Consider the following 26,209-nt stretch of genomic DNA (forward strand, 5'->3'; position numbering starts at 1 on the left):
AGGGAAGCCCAATGTAGAGATGATTTAAAGTATACAGGAGTTACATGCAAATTCTATACCATTTTATATAAGGGGCTTGAGCATCCTTGGATCTTAGTATCTGTGGGGATTGGGAACCAGTACTCAGCCCACCCCCTCCCGTTACCAGGGCATGATGATAAATCCAAGCTCCTTATCACAGCCTGTGAGGTCCCCACATGGTCTGAATGTTCCCTGCCTCTCCAGCCCTATCTGTACTGCCCTTCCCCAGTCACTCTCCTCCAACCACAGCAGACCTCCCTCTGGTTCCTGAGCATGCTGAGCCCAGTCCACTTGTCACTTTGGCCTGAAGAGGCCTGGCCTGCATTCTTCCCATGTCTCACTCTCTGTTTCAGCTCTGATTTCTACTCCCCAGAAAGAGCTTCATAACCTCTTTATCTAATATAGCTACCAGTCCTGCCCCCTTCTGACTCTTTCTTTCTCATTCTTTTACTTTATTTTCTTTGTAGTACTTGTCATGCTCCAGAGAAGGCAATGGCACCCCACTGCAGTACTCTTGCCTGGAAAATCCCATGGACGGAGGAGCCTGGTAGGCTGCAGTCCATGGGGTCGCTAAGAGTCAGACACGACTGAGCGACTTCACTTGCACTTTTCACTTTCATGCATTGGAGAAGGAAATAGCAACCCACTCCAATGTTCTTGCCTGGAAAATCCCAGGAACGGTGGGGCCTGGTGGACTGCCGTCTAAGGGGTTGCACAGAATCGGACATGACTGAAGCGACTTAGCAGCACTTGTCATGCTCAGAAGTTACTGATTTACTTCATTAGCTCATCAGAGCTCTCCTTCCATTAGGACATAAGCCCCGTGAAAGCAGGCTTCTGGCTTGTCTTGTTTGCTCTCTGTCTCCAGCACAGTGCCCTAAAATGAACTCCCATCATGCTTCCCTCTTGAGGTCTGTGTTTCAAGTGTAAGTTTCTTAACATGGTCTTTCCTTATTGGTAGGTTGAGAAGCTGAAAGCTGAATCTGGAAATCCATCCATCCAGCAGAAGATACGTTTAAAAGAAAAAGCAGCTGATACCAAAAGAATTCAGGATCTAGAGCGACAGGTATGTGTTCAGGGTAAATTTTCATTAAGATATTTTATATACAGTGCATTTTTGTTTTTTGTTTTAGAAGTTTCTATACAATGTAATCAACTTGCAAGTTTTTGCTCTTACTCATTTTAATATAGAACTGCCTCTGCTTTCAACTTTGAATATAGTATTCAAAGTAACAATAAAAGCAGGAAAGAAAGTCATTTTATATAATCTGCGGTTCTGTGAATAAAGAAATTTTTAAAGTCATGTGTCTCATTAGGTGGTAGACCTACTGATGAAAGGTTGTTTGCATCACAACTCTGTTTGACATCCAGGAAGAAAGAAACAGAACTCTGACACTTGGGATGTAGAGCTAGGATACTTTCTCCTGAAGAAGGATAGGTGAGAGAGGAGGGCAGGGTAGGAGACCCTCCAGTTGGGAGTGTGTTAGTAGCGCTTGAGAAGTCTTGTGGGATGCTCTGGAAACCGAACATCCAGCCTCCCAGAGAGCTGGCCACAGTTTGGAGCTCTCGCTCACACTATTTGTGTGTGTGCATACTCAGTTGTGTCCAGCTCTTTGCAACCCTGTGGACTATAGTCCGCCACGCTCCTCTGTCAGTGTTTAGACTTAGAAATAAAATACTCATGTCATGGTCAGTGTGGCTGGGAGACTTTTTTCAAAAACTGTATAGTGACACTTATTAGGATAAAGTTTTTTCTTTTTCATTGTAGTAGTTATTTTGTAAGCAGGAATACTAATTAACTTTTTCCTTATGTTTTTAAAACCTTCTGTAATGTAGTGTTTGTATTCATAACTAAGTATTAAAACAAAATTAGAACTTCAGCCCTGTTCATAAGGGCACATGATGCCGTAGTTGTGACACTTAGATATACAGCTATTATTCCATCACAGACCTGAAACTGTGAGGTCATCACTGGGCTGAATATTATCCCCATTTTAGAAGAAGAAGGAAAACTGGGCAAAAAATTAACTTTGTTAATTTTACAGGACCTGTTAGATTAAAAGGTATGATTTGGTAGTTTGGTTCAGTGGCCACAAAAGAAGGAAAGAGGTGGTTTGAAGAGCTAGAAATATTCTGAAATAACTATAGTCCAGGATTGTTTGACTTTTTTTCCCCCAGCTTAAGACTTAGGTTAGCCCACGTAGAAGAAGCCATCCAGAATTGTGAGAAGAGACCAAAGGAACCACTTCCCCAGTAGATGACTTAATTTTAAGAGAATACTGTGGAACCAAACATATAAGAGTAAAAAATAAAACATGCTTAAAGACAAAATTAAGGTTTGAAATGGTGACCCACATTGACCAGGAATACAATGTTTATAAAAGTAGCCTCCCTCTTTTACTAGCACTTTCATTAAAAATTTAATGGTTTATTGGATTAGAGCTTTCTAAAATATTATTCATTAATTTTTGTATAGTTTGCTACACATGCATTTCAAATCCTACTCTCTTCTCAGGAGCAGATGTTTCTATCCTAATGATTGTAAGTCTTAATATATATTTTATAATCAAGGTATATCACAACATATTCAGAATCATTTTGAGCTATATTCTGAAATAGATTATAGAATAAAACATCCTTTTTTCTAAATAGTACATAAGGAAAAGTGGGGCTAATTGTATGCACGTTAATAGTGAAAATTTCAGGTTATGTGTATTCATTCATGCTCTTATTTAATGGTATATTCAGTAGTTTAATTTCCAGTGAGATTTTCTTTTTTATTTGTATGATAGAGCCACACTGATAACAGTGACCAAAGAAGAATATTAAAAAGCCAGATTAAAGAAGATAGAAATAAAATTAGGTTTCCACCAAAAATGTAGTATACATTTTAAAATATCAAAATCACATTGAAAACACTGCTTAACATTTAAATGAATATATTAATTATAGACATGTTAAATCCATTTTTAAAAACTAGTTTCTTTTTAAATTTATATTTTAGATGAAGGATAATTGCTTTATAGAATTTTGTTGTTTTCTGCCAAACGTGGTCTCTTCTTAATATACATAGAATGTATGTATATATATATATGTATACCTTTATATGCTTACATCTAATCTAGATTTTTAATACCAGAGGAAGCAAAACTGAAAATTTTGCAGATGAAATTATCAGTATTTATATCTGGATATATTCCACTTGACATCTGTGCATTTGTATACATATCGATGTACATATTTGTGTACATTTATGAATATGAAAGCAGTCTTCAGGTATGGAAATATTTGCTGTTAACTTTGCAAATGGTGTTACCTTTAAGAACCTACTCCAAGCCAGGCTTCACCAATATGTGAACCGTGAACTTCCAGATGTTCAAGCTGGTTTTAGAAAAGGCAGACGAACCAGATATCAAATTGCCAACATCCACTGGATCATGGAAAAAGCAAGAGAGTTCCAGAAAAACATCGATTTCTGCTTTATTGACTATGCCAAAGCCTTTGACTGTGTGGATCACAATAAACTGTGGAAAATTCTGAAAGAGATGGGAATACTAGACCACCTGACCTGCCTTCTGAGAAACCTATATGCAGGTCAGGAAGCAGCAGTTAGAATTAGACATGGAACAACAGACTGGTTCCAAATAGGAAAAGGTGTATGTCAAGGCTGTATATTGTCACCCTGCTTATTTAACTTCTATGCGAGTACATCATGAGGAACGCTGGGCTGGAAGAAGCACAAAGTGGAATCAAGATTGGTGGGAGAAATATCAATAACCTCAGATATGCAGATAACACCACCCTTATGGAAGAAAGTGAAGAGGAACTAAAAAGCCTCTTGATGAAAGTGAAAGTGGAGAGTGAAAAAGTTGGCTTAAAGTTCAACATTCAGAAAACTAAGATCATGGCATCTGGTCCCATCACTTCATGGGAAATAGATGGGGAAACAGTGGAAACAGTGTCAGACTTTATTTTTGGGAGCTCCAAAATCACTGCAGATGGTGACTGCAGCCATGAAATTAAAAGATGCTTACTCCTTGGAAGGAAAGTTATGACCAACCTAGATAGCATATTGAAAAGCAGAGACATTACTTCACCAACAAAGGTCCGTCTAGTCAAGGCTGTGGTTTTTCCAGTGGTCATGTATGGATGTGAGAGTTGGACTGTGAAGAAGGCTGAGCGCCGAAGAATTGATGCTTTTGAACTGTGGTGTTGGAGAAGACTCCTGAGAGTCCCTTGGACTGCAAGGAGATCCAACCAGTCCATCCTAAAGGAGACCAGTCCTGGGTGTTTATTGGAAGGACTGATGCTGAGGCTGAAACTCCAATACTTTGGCCACCTCATGCGAAGAATTGACTCATTGGAAAAGACCCTGATGCTGGGAGGGTTTGGGGGCAGGAGGAGAAGGGGACGACAGAGGATGAGATGGCTGGAGGGCATCACTGACTCGATGGAACTGAGTTTGGGTGAACTCCAGGAGTTGGTGATGGACAGGGAGGCCTGGCGTGCTGCAATTCATGGGGTCGCAAAGAGTCGGACATGACTGAGGGACTGAACTGAATTGAAGGACTAATAGTCTAGAAACCGGATTTTGAGCAATCCATTTTGCCTTAGGAAAGGTGGTTTTTGAGACCAGATCATGATAAAACCATTACCTGGCCCTCTTCACATGCTGGCCACTCTGCTAATCACTGATACAGATGTCATCTGATCCTCACTTAATTGCACGAACACCATGAAGTCAGTATTGTTTTCTTCCTGTTTTTCCAGTGAGGTGGAGATTTAGATTGAGGAGTATAATAGGAAGTCACAAGATCTATTTCAAATAAATAATAAGAGGGTTTCTGTAAATTAATCAGTTAAATTAAATTAGACATTATACTGTAGTGTTTTTTAATCAGATAATCTAGATTAGAAATTTGAAATTTGTGTTACTGTACATCTGATTTAGTCTTGAAATGTGATATAAACATCTCTTTGAAATCTAAACATGGCTAATATAATCTAAATGTGTACATTAAACTGCTTAATTTTAATATATCTATGACTTTAAATGCATACTACAATATTTCACTAGGTTAAGGAAATGGAAGGAATTCTAAAGAGACGATACCCCAATTCTTTGCCAGCTTTAATACTGGCTGCGTCAGCAGCTGGTGATACAGCAGATAGAAATACAGTGGAGTTTATGGAAAAAAGGATAAAAAAACTAGAAGCTGATCTGGAGGGCAGAGATGAAGAAGCAAAGAAAAGCCTTCGTACCATGGAACAGCAGTTTCAGAAAATGAAGGTAAGTGCCAGGCTAGCCATGGAGGTGGGGCTCTGAGGTATGCCATGGTAGCTGAGAGCTTCTTAGAATGAGACAGAAGAGTATGTCTTGGGGTGGAGCAGTGGGGAGCGGTGCAGAGACCAAATAGAGGAATGAATTCCAACCCCTCCCTTTTGATCCGTCTAAATTTTCCCAACTTTTTCCTTTTTCCCGTCCCTATCTCGTTCCACTTTTGCCCCTGCTCATTTTTGGCCACTTCTTTCATTTCTGATTCCCAGTGCACATCAAGTGTTCAGTTGCCTTCTCATGTGCTCTTCCTTCTTCTGAAATAGCCCAGTTTCCACTTATCCCCAAATTTACACACACCCCTCAAGGCTGAAGTTGAATGTGCTCTCTCTCTCTGCCGTCTTCTCCCCTTCCCTCAAGGCCTCCAGACCCACTCGGGTACCTCATCCCCTCTGCCGTGTGTTCGTAGGCCCATTACCACAGTTACCACCGGACATTGAAACTTGCCGTGTCACTCTCACCAGGCTATGAACTGTTGGAACGCAGGAACTGAATTTATCTGTAGGGTCTGACGCAGTGCCAGCAGTTGTAGCTCAATAAACATTCATTGAATAAATGAACAAAATTCTTATCATGCCTCCCTCCTTGGCCTGGACTGTTAGGTTATTTTTGTTAATTTAGCTCTAGTATGCAAATTCTAGTCTGACTTGGGTGAAATTTCTAAATTGATGTTAAGCTGTTGAAAATGTGCAATTTCTTATAGACGTTAGTATCCCTGACTGCTTTCCCTATTTATCCTCAGGGAGAATAGTTTGTCAATTTGCATAGAGAAGGGTACACAGTAATGGTGAGACTTAAAATAAGTTTTAGTATACAAAAACGTGTAATTTAATGTTATGAAACAACATACAGCATTATGAAATTATATAACATATATTGAGAATATGTAATGGAATGCCCATCAAAGATTAGAACTTCAACACATTTGACTGACTCAAGGAGCATGGACTTGGAGGCATCAGACTATATGGTGGGTCCCTGAATGAAGGAAAAGGCAGGGCCTGGGAGAGTTCAGGGCTTCGGTAACTAATGAAGCATTTAGCAGCGGTCTGTTGTTGCATGGATTCTTCTCTGCAGATTCAGTATGAGCAGAGACTGGAGGAACAGGAGCAGTTACTTGCTTGCAAATTGAAGGAGGCAGCCCAGAACCAACAGGACAACTCCTCAAGGACTAAAGCACTGGAGAAGGAACTGGATGATGTTAAGGAAGCCCATCAGATCACCATAAGAAACCTTGAAGCTGAAATAGATGTTCTTAAACATCAGAATGCTGAATTGGAACTCAGGAAGACTGAGAAGGATGATAAAGATTTCCAGTCCATAGAGTTCCAGGTGGAACAGGCTCACTCTAAAGCTAAACTGGTCAGGCTCAATGAGGAGCTGGCTGCAAAGGGGAGAGAGATACAGGACCTTTCCAAAACTGTGGAGCGGCTGCAGAAGGAGAGGAGAAAGATGCTCTCTAACCAGCAGTCTAAGGCTCGAGAGGAAATGACTGCCAAAAGGGTGAAGAAAGATGGTCTGCACCCTGGCAAAGGAAATGCTGACTCCTTCGGAACCCTGGAGGGCAAACTTTACCAACCACATACTTTTACTGATTCTCACGTTTCAGAGGTTTTACAAGAAAACTGCAGATTGAAAAATGAAGTGGCGAGATTAACTGTGGAGGGGAATGAGCTGAAGATGAAATCTGAAGCTGCAGTGAATCAATTTGAAAACACCATGAAAAGGTAAAAAAAAAAAAAAAAGTGAGTATGTAGAGACATAGAAAGAAAAATTTAAAAATCTTAAGATATATTTCCCCTGGGTAATTATTTTGACCCTGAAATAAATTCACAAACCAAAATTTAAGAACCTGTACAACATGTCATTTCTTCTCCAGGAGATCTTCCCTGACCCCGTGGTTCGAACCTGGTTCTCCCGCATTACAGGCAGATTCTTTACCATCTGAGGCACCAGGGAAGCCCCCTGAACCAAATTCACAAGCCAGATTTTAAGAAGCTGTATAACACAGCTAAGTGTAGATCTGTTTGAGGGTTGGATCTCCTACCTGTTGCAAGCTGAGATTCTCATGAACTGGAATCTTCATGTGAACCCCATCCTTCCTTCCCAGTCTTGTTTCTCTGCACATATCCAAATGGTGTTAGTAAGCTGACCCATCTCTACAGATTTATGGTTGTGGTAGGCAGATGGCTGTCAGAAAACAGCTCTTGTTAAAATCAGTTGATATCATAAGAGGAAACGGTGCTCTTTTCCAAAATAACTCTTCAAATTAATCTTGTGATCACATCTGTTCATGCCTTGAAGAACTTCTGTACTTAATCCCTTTCTTTCTCAGAATCTCTAAGAACCATCTCCTTTCTCTCTCCTCTGAGCCTTTCCAGAGGCTTACATCTTTTTCACCCAATCAAACCAAGTTCTTGTCCTCTTTCTGCCTTTCAGGACCAGATTTCCCACAGGTCGCCTCTCCTTGTATTTCCCCCTGACTTGCTCTAAGCCTGGTCTCGTCCTCACACTGCTGACGCTGGTCTCTGGAGAACGTTTCTCAGGCAATGGAGTTTTCTCCATTGACACTGCGGAGACAGTGTCGATTACACTGCCTTTCCTAAAAGGATGGCCAACCTAGATAGCATAATGAAAAGCAGAGACATTACTTTGCCAACAAAGGTCCGTCTAGTCAAGGCTATGGTTTTTCCAGTGGTCATGTATGAATGTGAGAGTTGGACTGTGAAGAAAGCTGAGTGCCGAAGAATTGATGCTTTTGAACTGTGGTGTTGGAGAAGACTCTTGAGAGTCCCTTGGACTGCAAGGAGATCCAACCAGTCCATTCTAAAGAAGATCAGCCCTGGGATTTCTTTGGAAGGAATGATGCTAAACCTGAAACTCCAGTATTTTGGCCACCTCATGGGAAGAGTTGACTCATTGGAAAAGACTCTGATGCTGGGAGGGATTGGGGGCAGGAGGAGAAGGGGACGACAGAGGATGAGATGGCTGGATGGCATCACTGACTTGATGGACAAGAGTTTGAGTGCACTCCGGGAGTTGGTGATGGACAGGGAGGCCTGGCGTGCTGCGATGCATGGGGTCACAAAGAGTCAGACATGACTGAGCGACTGAACTGAACTGAACTTCCTCCCTTAATCTCCATGACATACCAGCTCTCACTAAAGCTCCTTTTCTGCTGCTTTTAAGTGACTCTTGAATCCTTTTCATTCTCCTGCCTCAAAAATCTGACTTTGTTACAAAGTTTTTGGCTTTTAACTGTCTATTCTCTGCTCCTCCTCCTTTGCTAAACTCATCCATTCTTTATGGCTTCTATGAACCTGACTCCTAGATTTTACTTTTCAAGTCTTATTTTCTTCCCTGAGTTCAGATGTTAAATCTGAAAATTTGTTGGATTGTTCCTCTTGAAATTAGTAGTATTTCAATTTCTTTTTCTCTTTTTTACATGTAAAGTAATCCCTCCCTTCCAGCATCCCTGTCTCTGTCTGTGACCATACTTTTTCAATTTCCAGGCCCAGCTTTAGTACCTTTTTCCCTTGGGTTGACAGTCTGTTGGGTGCTTCCTTATAAGTGCTTATTTTGCTTTCCTACTCCTTTTATTAGTGTGGCCCGCTTGGTTTACTAGGCAGTTGGCCCACCCCGATCTCCCCAATTTCAGTTTCTGTCTCCCCTGATCATCTTGCTTAAAAATCATTAATATTCTTTAGTACTCCTGTGTCTGAACCACTGTCCTCCAGTGACTCCCAACTTTCCTCAAACGTCAGGACTAAATTTCTGTCCCTGGCATCTCAAGTCCCATCACCATTCTAATCCTGCTCTATCAGAGTTGTGTTACTTGCCAAGTTTCTTCCCTGCCTTTTGCTCATTCATGTTTCATTTTCTAGGAAAAATATTACCCAGAGCTTCTTAGAAATTTCCTGCTCCCACCTCCAACTCCTGTATAACTTATATACCAAGAAAGCACTGTCATACATCACCTTACAGCTTCTTGAGAACTGATGTAAGATTATACTTCTTTTGCAACTTGTAGGCAATAATAGGTCTGAATATGAAGTTCAATGTAAGGTTTAGAGTGTATAAAACATGTAGTTTAATGTTTGTGAAGCAACATATTAATTATGAAATTATATAACATATTGAGAATATATAACATTATGCCCTTCAGAGATTAGAATTTCAATACACTTGACTAGGGCTTCCCAGATGTCTCAATAGTAAAGAATTCACCTGCCACTCCAGGAGACACAGGTTCGATCCCTGGGTTGGGATATGCCCTGGAGAAGGCAACGGCAACCGACCTCAGTGTTCTTGCCCGGGAAATCCCACGGACAGAGGAGCCTGGCGGGCTATAATCCATGGGGTTGCAAAGAGTTGGACACAACTGAACACACACACATACTTGACTAAATTAAGGAACCCAGAGTTGGAAGCATGAGTAGTGAGTGCCTGAATGAAGGAAGAGAGAGGACCTGGCAGAGTGCAGGGAGAATAAGCAGAAGAAGCACCTAACAAATGCTTATTGATTGATAGGCAGCCACATCTGATTGAGCCATCATGGCAGTTGTATCACTTCCAAATTGAAACCTTGATTCTTTGTCCTGAATATGATAGTAGTAATGAAGCCAGTTGAAAAGAATCGTGTTGTTTAGTCATTCTGATGATGTTGTTTAGTCACATCTGACTCTTTGCGACCCCATGAACTGTAGCACACCAGGCTTCCCTGTCCTTCACTGTCTCCTGGAGTTTGCTCAGATTCATGTCCATTGAGTCGGTGATGCCATCCAACCATCTCATCCTCTGTCATCCCATTCTCCTCCTGCCCTCCATCTTTCCCAGTATCAGGGTCTTTTCTACTGAGTCAGTTCTTCGCATCAGGTGGCCAAAGTATTGGAGCTTCAGCATAGGTCCTTCCAATGAATATTCAGGGTTGATTTCTTTTAAGATTGACTGGCTTGATTTCCTTGTTGTCCAAGAGACTCTGAAGTGTCTTCTCCAGCACCATAGTTTGAAAGCATCAGTTCTTCTGTGCTCAGCCTTCTTTATGGTCCAACTCTCACATCTATACAATACTACTGGAAAAACCATAGCTTTGACTATCTGGACCTTTGTCAGCAAAGTGACATCTCCAAAGATAATTTAAAATTCAGATTTTCCTGTAAATTTTCCTAGACATAATTTATAATTTTTTAGTGTCGTTAGTCTGTTTCTCAGACAGCTCTGAACTGGAGACGTGAAAAGTAACCTTTCTTCTTTTGGCTGTTTTTTACTATAGTTCAGTTATATCATGGGTACTTTAGACTTTTATGCTTGTCTTAGGACCCTAATAACAGTGTTTCAGTGAAGAAGTATTCATATAGTCAAATAAGCAACTGATATGTTTGTTTATAGTTTGGGAATTGCCGTATTAATAAGTATCAACAGTGATTGCTAAATATCTACTTTCAATAAAATTGTGTCATTTTTTAATAATCTTTCGAATAATAGAGGAAATGTTTATCTGTAAGAAATGTCCCGCTTTTTAGTCATAACTTTGCCATTTACTGAACTGCCACTGAATGCATAAATTTTGTCACAGAGACAAATGAGCAGTCTCTCACATTTAATGGTCCAATTAGGTTCAGACTACCTTATGTCCTAAGAATTACCATAAAGATCATTTTACTCGCACAACCTGGAGCTAGCCCTGAAGTTATGCGCGGGCCAAAAACTGGTGAGTGTTGCCTAGAGACAAAACATTTGAGAATCTAAAGAATTGGGACCATAAATCTGAATTTATCTTAAAAGGTAAAATAACGAGCTCTTTGCCGTAAATCCAGACATTTAGAGCCTTTGTTTCTCTCAAAGTGCCCCAGGCTGGTGGTGGTGTCCAGCTCTGCTGGACTCAAACCCCAGCTCTACAATTTACTGACCTAGGACCCCAGACATATCACTCTTTCCTGCACTCAAGTTTGCCTTTATAAAATTGAGTAAATAAGAGCAAGCTCATGGAGTGACTGTAAGAATTCCTAGGCAGTAATGGCTAAAGCACCGAGCACAGTGCAGTAGATGTGGTGCCTTCTCTCTGTTTGCTTCTTTACTCTCCAGGCTTCTTATACTGTTTATAGGCTAACTGAATTAGAGGTTGAAGAACCACTTTTATGTGTGATTTCTTTAATTTGCTGTAAAGGTTCAAGGAAGAAACTGCAGCACACATCACATCTCTCAAAGCATCTCATCAGAGGGAAGTAGAGAAACTCCTTTGCCAAAATGCAGTTGAGAATTCTTCTTCCAAAGTAGCTGAACTAAATCGTAAAATAGCAACTCAGGAGGTAGGTGACTTTAATAAACTTTGACTGTAATGTGATTTTTTTTTTTTTAAGATCATTGCCAAAGTATCTGGAAGTACTTAACTTCACTGCTTGAGGTTGGTGATAGAAATGAGAAATTATCATTGCTTTTTTTTTTTTTAATAGAAGTTGACACCCTTACCATACATGTGTTTAACTATTCAACTTTACTGTTATACATCTAAATAAGTGTTTTTGCAATTTTGTCCCTATATTTCTCAAATAGTCTTTCTCCTAATAGTGTAATAGTGGTTCAGGGATAAATTGAATGTGATTAGGACCTTAGTGCTTGAACCTGTGTTGAACCATCTCCCTTCACCCGAAGTCCAAACTGACAAGTCACTCTTCTTTCCTGTTTTTCATTAAATAATGTTTCCTAGCCGTTCAGGCACGGGGGATAAAGTAATGAACAGAGACATGTACATAATTCTAGTCAATACGAAGCATAGTCATCTGAGAATTATGACAGGGCGTGTTGACAGTTCATCTGCATTTCCTCAAGGGTGTTGTCCTTGGATAGTATATATGTCAGCTTGTAATATTTACCAATGTCAACTATGTGGCCTGTCTTCTGTGGCTTTTGCAAGTTGAAGAAAAAACCATTAAAAGAAAACTTTCAACTTACTTTCAAATGAGGTATCTAAGAAAAAAGAAAAGAAAGCAAATATGGCAAAACACTAGCAATGAATAATTCAAGTTGAAGAATATACGAATGTTCCATGTGCTCTTCATCTTTTTTGTAGGTTTTAATTCTAAAAACCAAGCTGGGTGGAGGGGGTGACTTCAAGAAATAATTCTGTCATGACCACCTCTCCCACCCATAATAATTTAACAGCATCTTAATTAAAAAGATATCCATCAGTTGTGGAAGTTTGAGCATGAACAAGACATGAGATATGAAATTATTGTAAATTTTCTTTTATGTAAAAACACTATTGTTAGATTCAGGCAATTTAAAAATAGGATCCTTTTAATTTTTTTAATACATACAAAGGTCATTAGTTCACTTTCCTATATTTTTCAAATGTTCATGGAAAAACTTGACTAACACAGTACTGCTAATATAATTTCCTAGGTACTTATAAAACATTTTCAAAATCAAGTCAATGAGCTGCAGAGTAAGCAAGAGTCTCTTGTAGTTTCTCAAGTTCGAGAAGAAATCCTACAAAAAGAGGTAAGAAATAGCCAAAGTATTGGGCTAACATAAGCTTCTCAGCCATTTCAATCATATAGTCCTGCATAATTTTTTAATTTAAATGTACAAATGGAGATAACTCAGAAATGTCTTATCATGTCAAGAAAATATTAATATTTCCCCAGATGAAGCTCAAATATCAATTAAATTATTTATGTTTGTATTTTCTAAGATTTTCTGGGGACTGGGGAAATGGGGCAGGTTTGGTTTGGTTGTTTTGATTTTTTAGGAGGTAAAATGGTATAGTTAAGGCCATTTCTGCAATAAGTAGTAAGATTATTTAATTTAGTTAAGAAAAAGGTAAGTAAATTATTATGAAAGTAATGCTGGATCATCAAGAACAATACCTTTACAGGAAATAGATCTTTCTGGAAACTCACCATTTTGATTACTCTAAGATCCTTTTGATTCTAGAAAGTATGAAAAATCAAACTGCATTCTATTTTTTGAAGCTTATACATCATTTTTTTAAAATTATTTGAGGGCTTACTAAATCACATGATAAAAGTGAAACTTACAACTAAATTGCATCATGGAAAGATTAACGTAAACTAGTCCACAGTCACACAACTCTCCACTTAAACACCGTGTTCTAGGAGTTGAAGGACTGTAGTTGAACACTGTATACTTTTCAGTGTTGAAAATATACATAAACTTTGTTGTATAAGTAATAAACTTACAGAACCTCACAGACCTGAAATAAAATTTTTAGGAAAACAGTAAAAGGAAATACGTGTTCATGTTTGCCAGATGAAGAGGAAGATCAATTTTGGTCAAGTTATCGTGTTCTTAGTTTGGAAATAGCTAAATATTTTGAAAATAGAAAAGCTGTAACACATGATTTCCAAGGCTATTTAACTAGAAGACTAAGGAAATCACTTCATTTCTTGAATAAAGCTAATGACAATCCGCCTTTTGATATGGACTGTACTTACAATACCTGTTTTAACAGAGCTTATTTATTCCCACCTCTGATAAGCCTCTAAAGGTCCTCTCTGATGGCCTGTATGTTATGAACCGTTTCATCTCAGGCCAGTGGGAATATGAACCGTTCCTAGCCCGTATAAGCTCCAGGAGTTACTCCAAAACTGCCCCCAGCCAACACACTAGGTCGCCATAGAGTTCGTTCCGTTTGTTTCCCTTCTCTGATGAATTGTAGTCCTGCAGTGCTATTAGCCAGTGCTTGAAAATAGTTGTCTCGTATATTGACTGGATTCTCTGGTTGTTTAAGAAATGTGTTGCTGTTGCGTACTGCACCATGGCCTCGAGTGAAAGCACGCTGTGTATGTATCAAAAGTGGTGAATTCTGTTTTTTGACTGCTTGTTTTTAAAGCAGTTTCATAGAGCTATAAGAAAAAACTGAGTAATTTCAATTTTTTCAACATTGTTCAAGTCAGTTATTGGACCTTTTTAGGTTCCTTTGATAGTGTCATATTTACCCTGATTTTTTTGTAATCCTTGATTCCCACATTGATTATCTGTGCATTTGAGTCAGGTTTGCTTTGGCAGAGATGGTTCTTCACCCGTCAGCTCAGCTTGAGTTTCTGGGTGTGTCTGCTGGTCATCTTGGCTGCGTAGGGCTTGCTCTCAGGGTCTATTTTTGGGCAGGGCCACTGCCTGAGCTCTGAAGTTGGGGCAAGAGGATGCCACTGACTGAGTACAGTTGGGTGGGATTTCTGGTTTGATTTCCATACCTAAGTGAAGCTATTTCCTAGCCTGTATCCACAGTACCAGGGGTGGCTTATGATCACTGTATGGCTAAATATTTACTTGAACCTACATTTTATAATAGGAGTCAAAACTGTAATAATGATAGTTACTGTTTATTAAGGGTTTCCTATATATACTAGGCACTGTGTTAAGTGTTCTGTGTGGTTCTCACAATAACCCAAAAGAGTCGGTACTATTATTCCCATTTTATATACGAAGAAACTGGTGGTAAGAAAAGTGAAATAACTTACCTGAGGTGGTGGTTGTTGTTCAGTCCCTAAGTCACGTCCAACTCTGTGTGACCCCATGAACTGCAGTACGCCAGGCTTCCCTGCCCTTCACTATCTCCCTGAGTTTGCTCAAGCTCACATCCATTGAGTCAGTGATGCTGTCCAACCATCTTATCCTCTTTTGCCCCCTTCTCCTCTTGCCCTCAATCTTTCCCAGCTAATGAGTTGTTTCTCTCATCAGGTGGCTAAAGTAACCTAAGGTTACCAGGCCATAACTAAAATACCAGCATAGGACTCAGGGCCTCTGGCTCCAGGTTCAAGGCTCTCAGTTACTTTACTTTTTCACCAGTCCCCTATCAGTGGACATTCAGGTTGTTGCCAAGTTTTTCTATAGTATTCAAGTAGCAAGAAGCATTTTTTTTAACCTCACACCTTTTTTTTTTTTTTTTTTTTTGAGGTGTTTGGATTATTTAGCAAATGGATATGATAAGAACTTTAGACAGTATACATTTTGGATGTTGTTTGGTCCCAGGGATATTGAGATTTGTGTGTGTGGGGGGGTGTGTGTGTGTTTTAAAGCAGGAAACACTTTTGATCATGCATCTTTCCTTATGTATCCAGTTGCCTCCAATGAACATATTCACTAAATTCACTAAAATATAAGAATTTTTTTAAAGACTCAACTTTAATTATACTCTTAAAGGTACTTTGTAAGAGGTACAAATGAAGGAAAGTTGTCTCTACTCTTTGTCTGGAACCAAATCTCTGAATTTATGTAATTTACAAATGTTGAATCTTTGAGAGGTGACTCTATTGATTTATTCACGGATAATTGTTAAGCACCCTCTGCTGTGCACAGCTGTAGGAGCTAGGAAAACTGAAGAGAACAAAGACAAAATCCCAGTTCTCATGGAGCTTATCTGGAGAAGGCAATGGCACCCCACTCCAGTACTCTTGCCTGGAAAATCACATGGACGGAAGAGGAGCCTGGTAGGCTGCAGTCCATAGGGTCGCAAAGAGTCGGACACAACTGAGCGACTTCACTTTCACTTTTCACTTTCATGCATTGGATAAGGAAATGGCAACCCACTCCAGTGTTCTTGCCTGGAGAATCCCAGGGACGGCAGAGCCTGGTGGGCTGCCATCTGTGGGGTCGCACAGAGTTGGACACAACTGAAGCAACTTAGCAGCAGCAGCAGCAGCAGCATGGAGCTTATATTTTTTTTGGGTAATGAGACCATAAACAAATATAAGTTCTGATGAAAAAGGTCAACTGAGTCAACATTTATAAAGTACTTAGCATAGCACCTAGCCCACGATACTGCCATAACTCATTACTGCTTATCCTTTAAGACTCAGTTCAGACACAGCTGCCTCCGATTGAGAATCCTGCAGCCACCTCTCCTTCAGGTTACGTGTCCCTCACTCAGCACCTTACTGTGCACTTATCTCTCCACCGCAGCATGTCATGTTAGAACTGTCATTCACTCACCTGCTCCTTGCTCTAGACTAGAACTTGCCTGGTGTACCCAGAATGGGTTACCTGTGGTCACAAGATGATGGTGACTGGAAAGGTGGTCTAAAAACAAACTCAGTCATTTTTAAATCATTAAGATGTTTGTAGAGGATGAAATGATACTTGACTAATACATATATGACAGTGCCTCTGACAGCTTTCTTAGTTCAATAATCATTGCTTGTTTTGTCTTGGGGGTAGTTTTTGTTGCAGGGGTTTGTTTTTTACAATTTTGTTTTCAGACAAGATTTTTTTGCCCAGCACTCAACACCATGGCATGGTATGTACAACATCTCCCCAACCTTTCTGTAAGTCATCCCCATTAAGGTCTGTTTGTTTATTTGGTCACTGGTGATATCCAGGATGGCCTACATTTAAACTATTTAGATTTGCCACTGATTTAATTTGCTTATATTTTCACATTTTTTAAACTAACGTCAGAAGAGTATATTGGTTCTTTTTTTTTTTTTTTAAGTATTATTGGTGTTTTTAGGTACTAGGTGGTTCCTTGTAAAACATGATTGATTGTTAACTTTATCCATTTTCATTTGCTTGTTAATTATTTTTCATTTTGATAACGGCAGGTTATCGTAATTATATGGTATAAAGAGTGCTATTGCTTTATGAAGTCCAATATAGAGATCCCTCATATCACCTTCATTTCACTCCCCATAAAAATTTCACCTTTTTTTTTTTTTCTGGGCCATGACATGAAAAAGGAGGTACTATGCTAGACTGTCATCTCTCTGAGGACAGGGACTGTGCACTCTAGAGCCTAAGACACAGCCAGCACAGGAAGAGTTCACCACTTACTTATCTCTGTTTATATGTGCATGTTCACATGTGGAATGAATTATAAGTTATAAGATGATAAGAACTAGAAGAGAATTACAAATAGAATTATAGGAGGTTGACAAAAAAGGATTCATATTTATTCAACTCTCTGTGTGCTTTAAATGTATTATTTAATCCAAAAAGTAGTCACACTATTAACATATACTTTGTAGCAAGGCTGAATACATCAGAAAAAGTGCCCAACTTAATTTTGAACACTACAGCCAGCCTGCATACCTGGGAGGGAGAAAATGGTCTGATCATCTGGAACCTTTTCAAATGTGAGGTCAGTTCAGGGCTAGAATGAGCCTTTACTTTCTGGACCAAAGAAATGAAAGCTATTACTCTAACAACTCCAGATACCTTTGATGTTAACAAGAAGGCTCTGGTCTAAAGAAATTTTATACAAAGAATATGCAGTGAATGTTCTTACTTCTAATGATTGCCAGTGGAAAATGAATTATTTCCTTGTTATAATTTCCCATTTATTTCATATCTCTTTTTTTAAATATAAATGTATTTATTTTAATTGGAGGCTAATTACTTTACAGTATTGTAGTGGTTCTGCCATACATTGACATGAATGCCCCGTATCTCAACTTCAGATTACAAAACTCTTGGAAGAATTGAGAGAAGCCAAAGAAAATCATACACCAGAGATGAAACATTTTATGGTCTTAGAAAAGAAAATCAAACAGATGGAAATGAGACATGAGCAAAGAGAACAGGAGCTTCAGCAGGTAAATTAGTAAATAATATTTACATATTTGTACAGTTCTTCACATTTAAGTACTTCCAGTTTACTATGTTTTTGTCATCCCTAACAGATTACTTCTTTCAGAATGTTTTCATTATATATTGGTTTTATTATAGATAAATATATAGCTTTTAAGAGAAAATAAGACTAATTCTCAAATACCTGAAGATTGGTTTACCTTATATCTAGAAAAATAGAGAAACAACTTTTGTATTATGTTCTTAATTATTGATGAATGACTAAAAGAGAAGCATTTTACCCTGGGAATAGGACTCTTGGGAACCATGTAACACATTTAAGTCATTTCAATAAACAGCTCATACAGCTCTATATCAAAAAAGCAAAACAATCAAACATTGGCAGAAGATCTAAATAGATACTTCTTCAAAGAACATATTCAGATGGCCAAAAAGGAAAGAAAAGATGCTCAGCATCACTAATTACCAAAGAAATGCAAATCAAATCTACAATGAGATAGCACCTCTTACCAGAATGGCCATGATGAAAAAGTGTACCAACAGTAAGTGCTGGAAAGGGTGTGGAGAAAAGGGGACTCTCATATACTGTTAGTGGAAATATAAATTGGTACAACCACTCTGGAGAACAGTATGGAGGTTCCTTAAAAAACTAAACATTGAAATACCATATGACCCAGCAATCCCACTCCTGGGCATTTATCTGAAGAAAACCATAATTCGAAAAGCTACATGCACCCCTGTGTTCATTGCAGCACTATTTACAATAGCCAAGATAGGGAAGCAACCTAAATGTCCATCAACAGAGGAATGGATAAAGAAGATACGGTAAATACATACAATGGAATATTACTCAGCCATAAAAAAGAACAAAGTAATACCATTTGCAACAACATTGGTGAACCTAGAGATTATCATACCAAATGAAGCAAGTCAGAGAAAGACAGATATCTTACTATATTGCTTGTATGTGGAATCTAAAAAAATGATACAAATGAACGTATTTATAAAACAGACTTTCAAAACCAAACGTATGGTTATCAAAGGGGAAATGTGATATAAGGGAGGGATAAATTAGGAGTTTGGGATTACCGTATGCACACCACTACATATATAACCAGTAGGGACTACTGTATAGCACAGAGAATTCTACTCAGTATTCTATAGTAACCTATATAGGAAAAAAAATATGAAAAAGAATATTTGTATATGTATAAGTGAATCACTTTCAGTACACCTGAAACTTAACACAGCATTATAAATCAACTACTCCAATAAAATTGCAAACTCAGAACTGAGAGCAGCTTCCAAATAGCAAGGAAAACCACAGGTTTAAAGGGTCCCTTTCACACATGACTGAAAATACTAAATTTCTTCCATAATTTCAATTCTGAAACAAAAAAAAAACAAGACCAAAAAAATATACTACCATGTAGCTTCTTACAAACATCTCTACTAATCTAGGAAGCAAGTCTCCACTAGAAAACGCAAAGGTTTCACTATATGTGGTGCTAGAGCAAACTTTTGACTTTGTTGTTCTGTTTTGTTTTCTGTTGGAGTAGTTGCTTTACAATGTTGTGTTAGTTTCTGGTATACAGCAAAGTGATTCATTTATACATATACACATACTCTTTTTCAGATGCTAACTGAAGATAAAAATCATATCATCATCTTAAGCAGGGCTTCCAAGGTGGCACTAGTGGTGAAGAATCTTCCTGCCAGTGCAGGAGACACAAGAGACACAGGGTCAGTCCCTGGGTGAGAAGATGTCCTGGAGTAGAAACTAGCACCCCACTCCAGTATTCTTGCCTGGAAGATTTCATGGGCAGATGAGCCTGGCAGGCTACAGTCCATGGGACTGCAAAGAGTTGGACATGACTAAGCACGCGCACACACACACACACACACACACATCTCAATCAATATAGAAAAAACATTTAACACAAACACCCATTCTTGATAAAAAACTCTCAAAAAATTAGGTATAAAAATAATATACCTCAACATGATAAAGGCCATATATAACAGGACCACACGTGTGTGTGTTAGTCTCTCAGTCATGTCCGACTCTTTGTGACCTCATGGACTGTACCGCCAGACTCCTCTGTCCATGGAATTTTCCAGCCAAGAATACTGGAGTGGGTTGCCTTTCAGTTATCATCAAAATCAGTAGTGACAGGTTGGAAGCTTTTCTGCTAAGATCAGAAACAAGAGAAGAATGCTCATTCTCACACTCTTATTCACTATAGTATTAGAAGCCTTAGCCAGAGCAGTCAGGCAAAGGATGAAATTGTCTCTATTTGTGAATGACATTATTTTATATAAAGAAAATCCTAAAGACTCTACGTAAAAACCGCTGGTTAGCGAATTCAGTAAAGTTCTCTGATACCAAAATCAGTATACATAAGTCAGTAATGTTTCTATAAACTAACAACAAATTATCTGAAGAATAAAATAATTCCACTTTTAATAATAATATCAAGAAGAATAAAATACTTGGAAATAAATCTATCCAAGGATGTAAAAGATCTGTATGTTGGTAACTATAAGGCATTGATGAAAGAAATTAAACACAAAGGTATTCAGTGTTCATGATTCATAAGAATTGATACTGTAAAATGTCGAAAGCCATCTATAGATTCACTGTGATCTCTGTCAAGATTCCAGTGGCATTTTTTATACTAACAGAAAAAGCATTATGAAATTTGTGTGGAACCATACAGACCAGGCAGAGTCAAAGCAATCCTAAGGTAGAACAACAAAACAGGAGGTATCTTCATTTCCTAATTTCAAACTATATTACAAAGCTGAAGTAATCAAAACAGTATGGTCCTGGCATTAAAAACAAACACATAGCCCAAAGGAATAGAATCTAGAACCAAGACATAAATCCACGTATACATATTTGTTAAGGGAGCCAAGAATACTCAGTGGAGAAAAGACACTTTTCATTATAAATGGTTCTGGGGAAATGTAATATTTACATGCAAAAGACAAACTAGATCCCTGTCTTATACCATTCACAAAAATTACTCTAAATGGATTAAAGACCAGAAACCATAAAATTCTTAGAATAAAACACAGGGTAAAAGCTTGCTGATATGTGTCTTGTCATAGATCCCTTTTGGATGTGAATACCTAAAGCACAAGCAACAAAAAAAAAACAATAAATGGGACCACATCAAACTAAAAAAGCATCTGCACAAGGAAGGAGATAATCAACATGATGTAAAGGCAAGCTGTGACTCATACAACTCAATAGCAAAAAAAAAAAAAAAAAAACTAATTTAAAAAATGGGCAAAGGATCTGAACAGACATTGTTCCAAAGAAGATATTTAAATGCCCCACAGCTATATGAAAAGATGCTCAGTTCAGTTCAGTTCAGTCGCTCAGTCATGTCCGACTCTTTGCGACCCCATGAATTGCAGCACACCAGGCCTCCCTGTCCATCACCAACTCCTGGAGTTCACTCAGACTCACGTCCATCGAGTCAGTGATGCCATCCAGCCATCTCATCCTCTGTTGTCCCCTTCTCCTCCTTCCCTCAATCCCTCCCAGCATCAGAGTCTTTTCCAATGAGTCAACTCTTCGCATGAGGTGGCCAGATTACTGGAGTTTCAGCTTTAGCATCATTCCCTCCAAAGAAATCCCAGGGCTGATCTCCTTCAGAATGGACTGGTTGGATCTCCTTGCAGTCCAAGGGACTCTCAAGAGTCTTCTCCAGCACCACAAATCAAAAGCCTCAATTCTTCAGCACTCAGCCTTCTTCACAGTCCAACTCTCACATCCATACATGACCACTGGAAAAACCATAGCCTTGACTAGACGGACCTGTGTTGGCAAAGTAATGTCTCTGCTTTTCAATATGCTATCTAGGTTGGTCATAACTTTCCTTCCAAGGAGTAAGCGTCTTTTAATTTCATGGCTGCAGTCACCATCTGCAGTGATGTTGGAGCCCAAAAAAATAAAGTCTGACACTGTTTCCACTGTTTTCCCATCTATTTCCCATGAAGTGATGGGATCGGATGCCATGATCTTCGTTTTCTGAATGTTGAGCTTTAAGCCAACTTTTTTACTCTCTACTTTCACTTTCATCAAGAGGCTTTTGAGTTCCTCTTCACTTTCTGCCATAAGGGTGCTATCATCTGCATATCTGAGGTTATTGATATTTCTCCCACCAATCTTTGATTCCAGCTTGTGTTTCTTCCAGCCCAGCGTTTCTCATGATGTACTCTGCATAGAAGTTAAATAAGCAGGGTGATAATATACAGCCTTGACGTACTCCTTTTCCTATGTGGAACCAGTCTGTTGTTCCATGTCCAGTTCTAACTGTTGCTTCCTGACCTGCATACAAATTTCTCAAGATGCAGGTCAGGTGATCTGGTATTCCCATCTCTTTCAGAATTTTCCACAGTTTATTGTGATCCACACAGTCAAAGGCTTTGGCATAGTCAATGAAGCAGAAATAGATGTTTTTCTTGAACTCTTTTACTTTTTCCTTGATCCAGCGGATGTTGGCAATTTGATCTGTTTCCTCTGCCTTTTCTAAAACCAGCTTGAACATCAGGAAGTTCATGGTTCACGTATTGCTGAAGCCTGGCTTGGAGAATTTTGAGCATTACTTTACTAGCATGTGAGATGAGTGCAATTGTGCGGTAGTTTGAGCATTCTTTGGCATTGCCTTTCTTTGGGATTGGAATGAAAACTGACCTTTTGCAGATGCTCAACATCACTAATTATGAGGGAAATGCAAGTCAAACCCACATGGGGACATATCAAAAAGAGTATTTGCTCAGTCGTGTTCGACTCTTTGTGACCCCATGGACTGCAAAATGCCAGGCCTCCCTGTCCATCACCAACTCCCAGAGTTTACCCAAACTCATGTCCATTGAGTCAGTGATGCCATCCAACCATTTCATCCTCTGTTGTCCCCTTCTCCTCCTGCCTTCAATCTTTCCCAGCATCAGGGTCTTTTCAAATGAGTCAGCTCTTCTCATCAGGTGGCCAAAGTAATGGAGCTTCAGCTTCAACATCAGTCCTTCCAATGAACACTCAGGACTGATCTCCTTTAGGATGGACTGGTTAGATCTCCTTGCAGGGACTCTGAAGAGTCTTCTCCAACACCACAGTTCAAAAGCATCAATTCTTCGGCACTCAGCTTTCTTTATAGTCCAACTCTCACATCCATACATGACCACTGGAAAAACCATAGCCTTGACTAGAGGGACCTTGGTTGACAAAGTAATGTCTCTGCTTTTTAATAAGCTGTCTAGGTTGGTCATAATTTTCGTTCCAAGGAGTTAGCGTCTTTTAATTGTATACCTTAAACTTGTACAATGTTATGTCAATTATGTCTGAATATGATTGACAAATCGTTAAATGCCAAGTTTTAATATATGAGACATCAAAATAATGAATTGAAAATTCATACAGCATTTTGTACTCCCCATAACTCAAGTACCTATTTATACAGTGTCTGAAATTGTTTTATTTCATTATTAAATTATGAAATAATTATTCTATAGCCAGGCAGAATTAAAAATTTTCTTGCAGAGGTTCAGCATGTATAATGTCTGGAAACATTATTGGTTTTGTTGCTGTAACCAGTTATTTTTTTATGTCTAGCTTTGTGTGGTTTATAATGTCTGTGATTAACATTTCCCTTCTGGTAAGGTATTTTATTAATAAAATTATAAGAATAGTATTGTAAGTTACTAGACAAGGTGCTTATTTCACAGCTGAAAAAAACTGATCCACATACACAAGGTAGTCTAGTATGGGTAGTTAAGAGCAGGAGCCCTGGGGCCAGCCACCTGTGTGTGAATTCTAACTCTCCCTCCAGTGGCCTCTGTGTGAATCTAGGGTGAATTAATTTTTTTTACTTATTTGTGACTCTCTTTCCCTACCTGTTAAATGGAGATGGATATGTAGAATATCTCCTAGTGTTACAAGATTAAATGTTAACACATGTAAGACTTAAAGCCAAGCCTGGCACGTGACAGGTGTCAACGTATGGTTCCTTAGTGCTGACATGTTATGTTAAAACTGTCTTGATTGCATCTCAAGTACAGTTCTTAGGAACAGGGTTTTAGGGATGTTTGAATTCATTCCAGGGTATTAAATGCTTTAAATGGTAATCCTGCCCTGCCCCCAACCCAGGCTTAAAATGAAAAACTTTAAACTTCTTAACTACCTATCAGAATTAGATACTAAAATTCCCACTTACTCTTTGCTTATAAGCCTTTATTGATCCAGTGGGGCCTGTTAGGTAAGGCTCCTCTCCCTCTGCCCCATCCCCTCTGATACATAGGTTGCCAGATTACCCTTGTCAGCATTGGCCCAGTTGAGCTCCTAGAAGCTCTTCGAGGCTCATTATCCCCAGGATAAACTCTAACAGTAGTGTGATATTTTTAATTTGCAGATAATACAGCAGACACACCAAGTAGTAGAAACCGAGCAAAACAGAGAAATTGAGAAATGGAAAAGACTTGCACAGCTGAAGAATCGGGAGCTGGACAAGTTCCGAACAGAGTTGGATTCGATCTTGGACGTTCTCCGAGAGCTGCACCGGCAGGGGGTGGTCGTGCCAGTTGCTTTGGCAGAAGTGAATGCACCAGAGTATTAGTAGAAACTCACATATCACGTGACCTCACAGGGAGGCCTGAAGATGGTTGGGGTCCCCGTCAGAGGAGGCTTTTGAAAAAAGTGTTCCAGTATGTTGCTGGAACACAAGAACATTTCAAAATAAATCATATTTTACCAGCTAGGGAAAAATAAGAGCAGCATTAATGGTGTATTTTACTGGAAAAAATTAGTCATCAACATTTTAAATAATTACAGACAAGTCCCTTTATGGCAGATGATTAGAACTGGTGATATTTATTGCAAAAGGCCTCACACGCTAGATATGGGAGGAAAACAAAATTGCAGATACTTGGCCATTATTGACTAGGTGTGTATTTTTAATTCTTGTCCAGAAGAACAGCTCCTCTTTCTCACAGAAACGGGGTGGGCAGTGTGAGCACAGCGGCTCAGACAGTCACTGATGTAATGGTGCTTCATGTTCATTCTGGTGAGAGTTGTAACTTGCGTACAGGTAGATAGTGAACTCTTGTGTTCTCCCAGATTTCCACTCCTGCCTCTTGGCGCCTCATTTTGCACCTGATACAAGGTGCAAGGTATATATCACAAGTAGTAGGGGAATTTGATTTATTCACTGTTTCACTTATGCTGTGTCTCAAATGCCAGTCCCTCTTTTGGAAGTCTAAAGTGATAAACAGAATGCAACATTTTTACTTCATTTAAGAAGTGAATATATGTTCACTAAAGAAATTAAAAGCATGTGTAGAAGTAGCCAGATTATTCTCTTACATCACAGTTCCATTTCCCAAAGCAGCTAGGAGGCACGTGAGATACTGCTACATGGAAGCTGTAGCTGGGGCTTTCTCTGGGGCTGCTTTGTTTTCAGATGTTCTGGCTCACTGCTGTCCAATAGGAAGATCCTGTGAGCCACGTGTCACTTAAAAATTTTTATAGCCACGTTTAAAAAGGTAAAAAGAAACAAATGAAGTTAATTTTGGTAATTTATGTAATATATCTAAAATAATATAAAAATTGGGATTTTACATTCTTTTTTTCATCCTAAGTTTCCAAAATCAGGTAAGTTTTCCATTTATAGCACATCTCAGTTTGAACCAGCCACATTCTAAGTGCTCAATAACCACATGCCAGCAAGTGCAATTCTAGAATAATCATTACAAAGTGAAGTACTTTATAAAGGACATGTGAAGTAGACCTTGGTAAACTTATAGGTATTAAATGTGAAATGTGGAAATTAAATGTAAGGAATACAGTTAATATCTCGATGTCCAGCATTTTTAATGTTCTTTTCCTAAGGGTAGAAAGCATTAATTAAAATTTGCTATTTTTTTATGTGAAAGAGTTGTAAGTTATAAACTATTTTGGTTATTATTTGAGTGTGTTTTGTATACTTTTTATCTGCAAACCTGTTCATTTATAACTGTACCTTCCCTTTGTCTTTTTGACTGACTCTCCATGGGCCTTTCATTCTAAGCACAAGCATGGCTGATTCTGAAACACAGGTAGTACAGACATCAAACAGATTATCAGTTCCAGAGAAGGTACATCCTGTTTTGATGAGGACTCCGTATTTTGGAATAAGCTGCACATGTGACACAGCTTCAATTTCATTTACAGAGTAAAGGTCCATATGCACTATCAGAACTGTTAGTTACAACCAGAAACCTCAGAGACAATATCTCAGCCCTTAGGTTTTGCACTGAGGGTCT

General features: G+C 38.8%; 1 protein-coding gene across 6 annotated transcripts in view; it reads left to right on the plus strand.

The window, feature by feature from the left end:
* The window catches only part of CEP162 (centrosomal protein 162), a 93,919-nt gene extending 68,048 nt beyond the window's left edge, over positions 1–25,871 (plus strand). For 5 of the 6 annotated variants that reach the window (XM_024996524.2, XM_059889637.1, XM_059889636.1 and 2 more), the window contains 7 exons: positions 983–1,087; positions 5,099–5,311; positions 6,434–7,083; positions 11,523–11,664; positions 12,758–12,856; positions 17,773–17,907; positions 24,322–25,871. In XM_024996524.2, the coding sequence (XP_024852292.1) occupies positions 983–1,087; positions 5,099–5,311; positions 6,434–7,083; positions 11,523–11,664; positions 12,758–12,856; positions 17,773–17,907; positions 24,322–24,525 (1,548 nt within the window). In that variant the 3' untranslated portion in view covers positions 24,526–25,871. The remainder of the gene's footprint in view (positions 1–982; positions 1,088–5,098; positions 5,312–6,433; positions 7,084–11,522; positions 11,665–12,757; positions 12,857–17,772; positions 17,908–24,321) is intronic. The other variant, NM_001206593.1, reaches the window with a different exon arrangement.
* The last annotated feature ends 338 nt before the right edge of the window (positions 25,872–26,209 follow it).

Source organism: Bos taurus, chromosome 9 (genome assembly GCF_002263795.3).
Source record: "Bos taurus isolate L1 Dominette 01449 registration number 42190680 breed Hereford chromosome 9, ARS-UCD2.0, whole genome shotgun sequence".
Classification (NCBI taxonomy): domain Eukaryota; kingdom Metazoa; phylum Chordata; class Mammalia; order Artiodactyla; family Bovidae; genus Bos; species Bos taurus.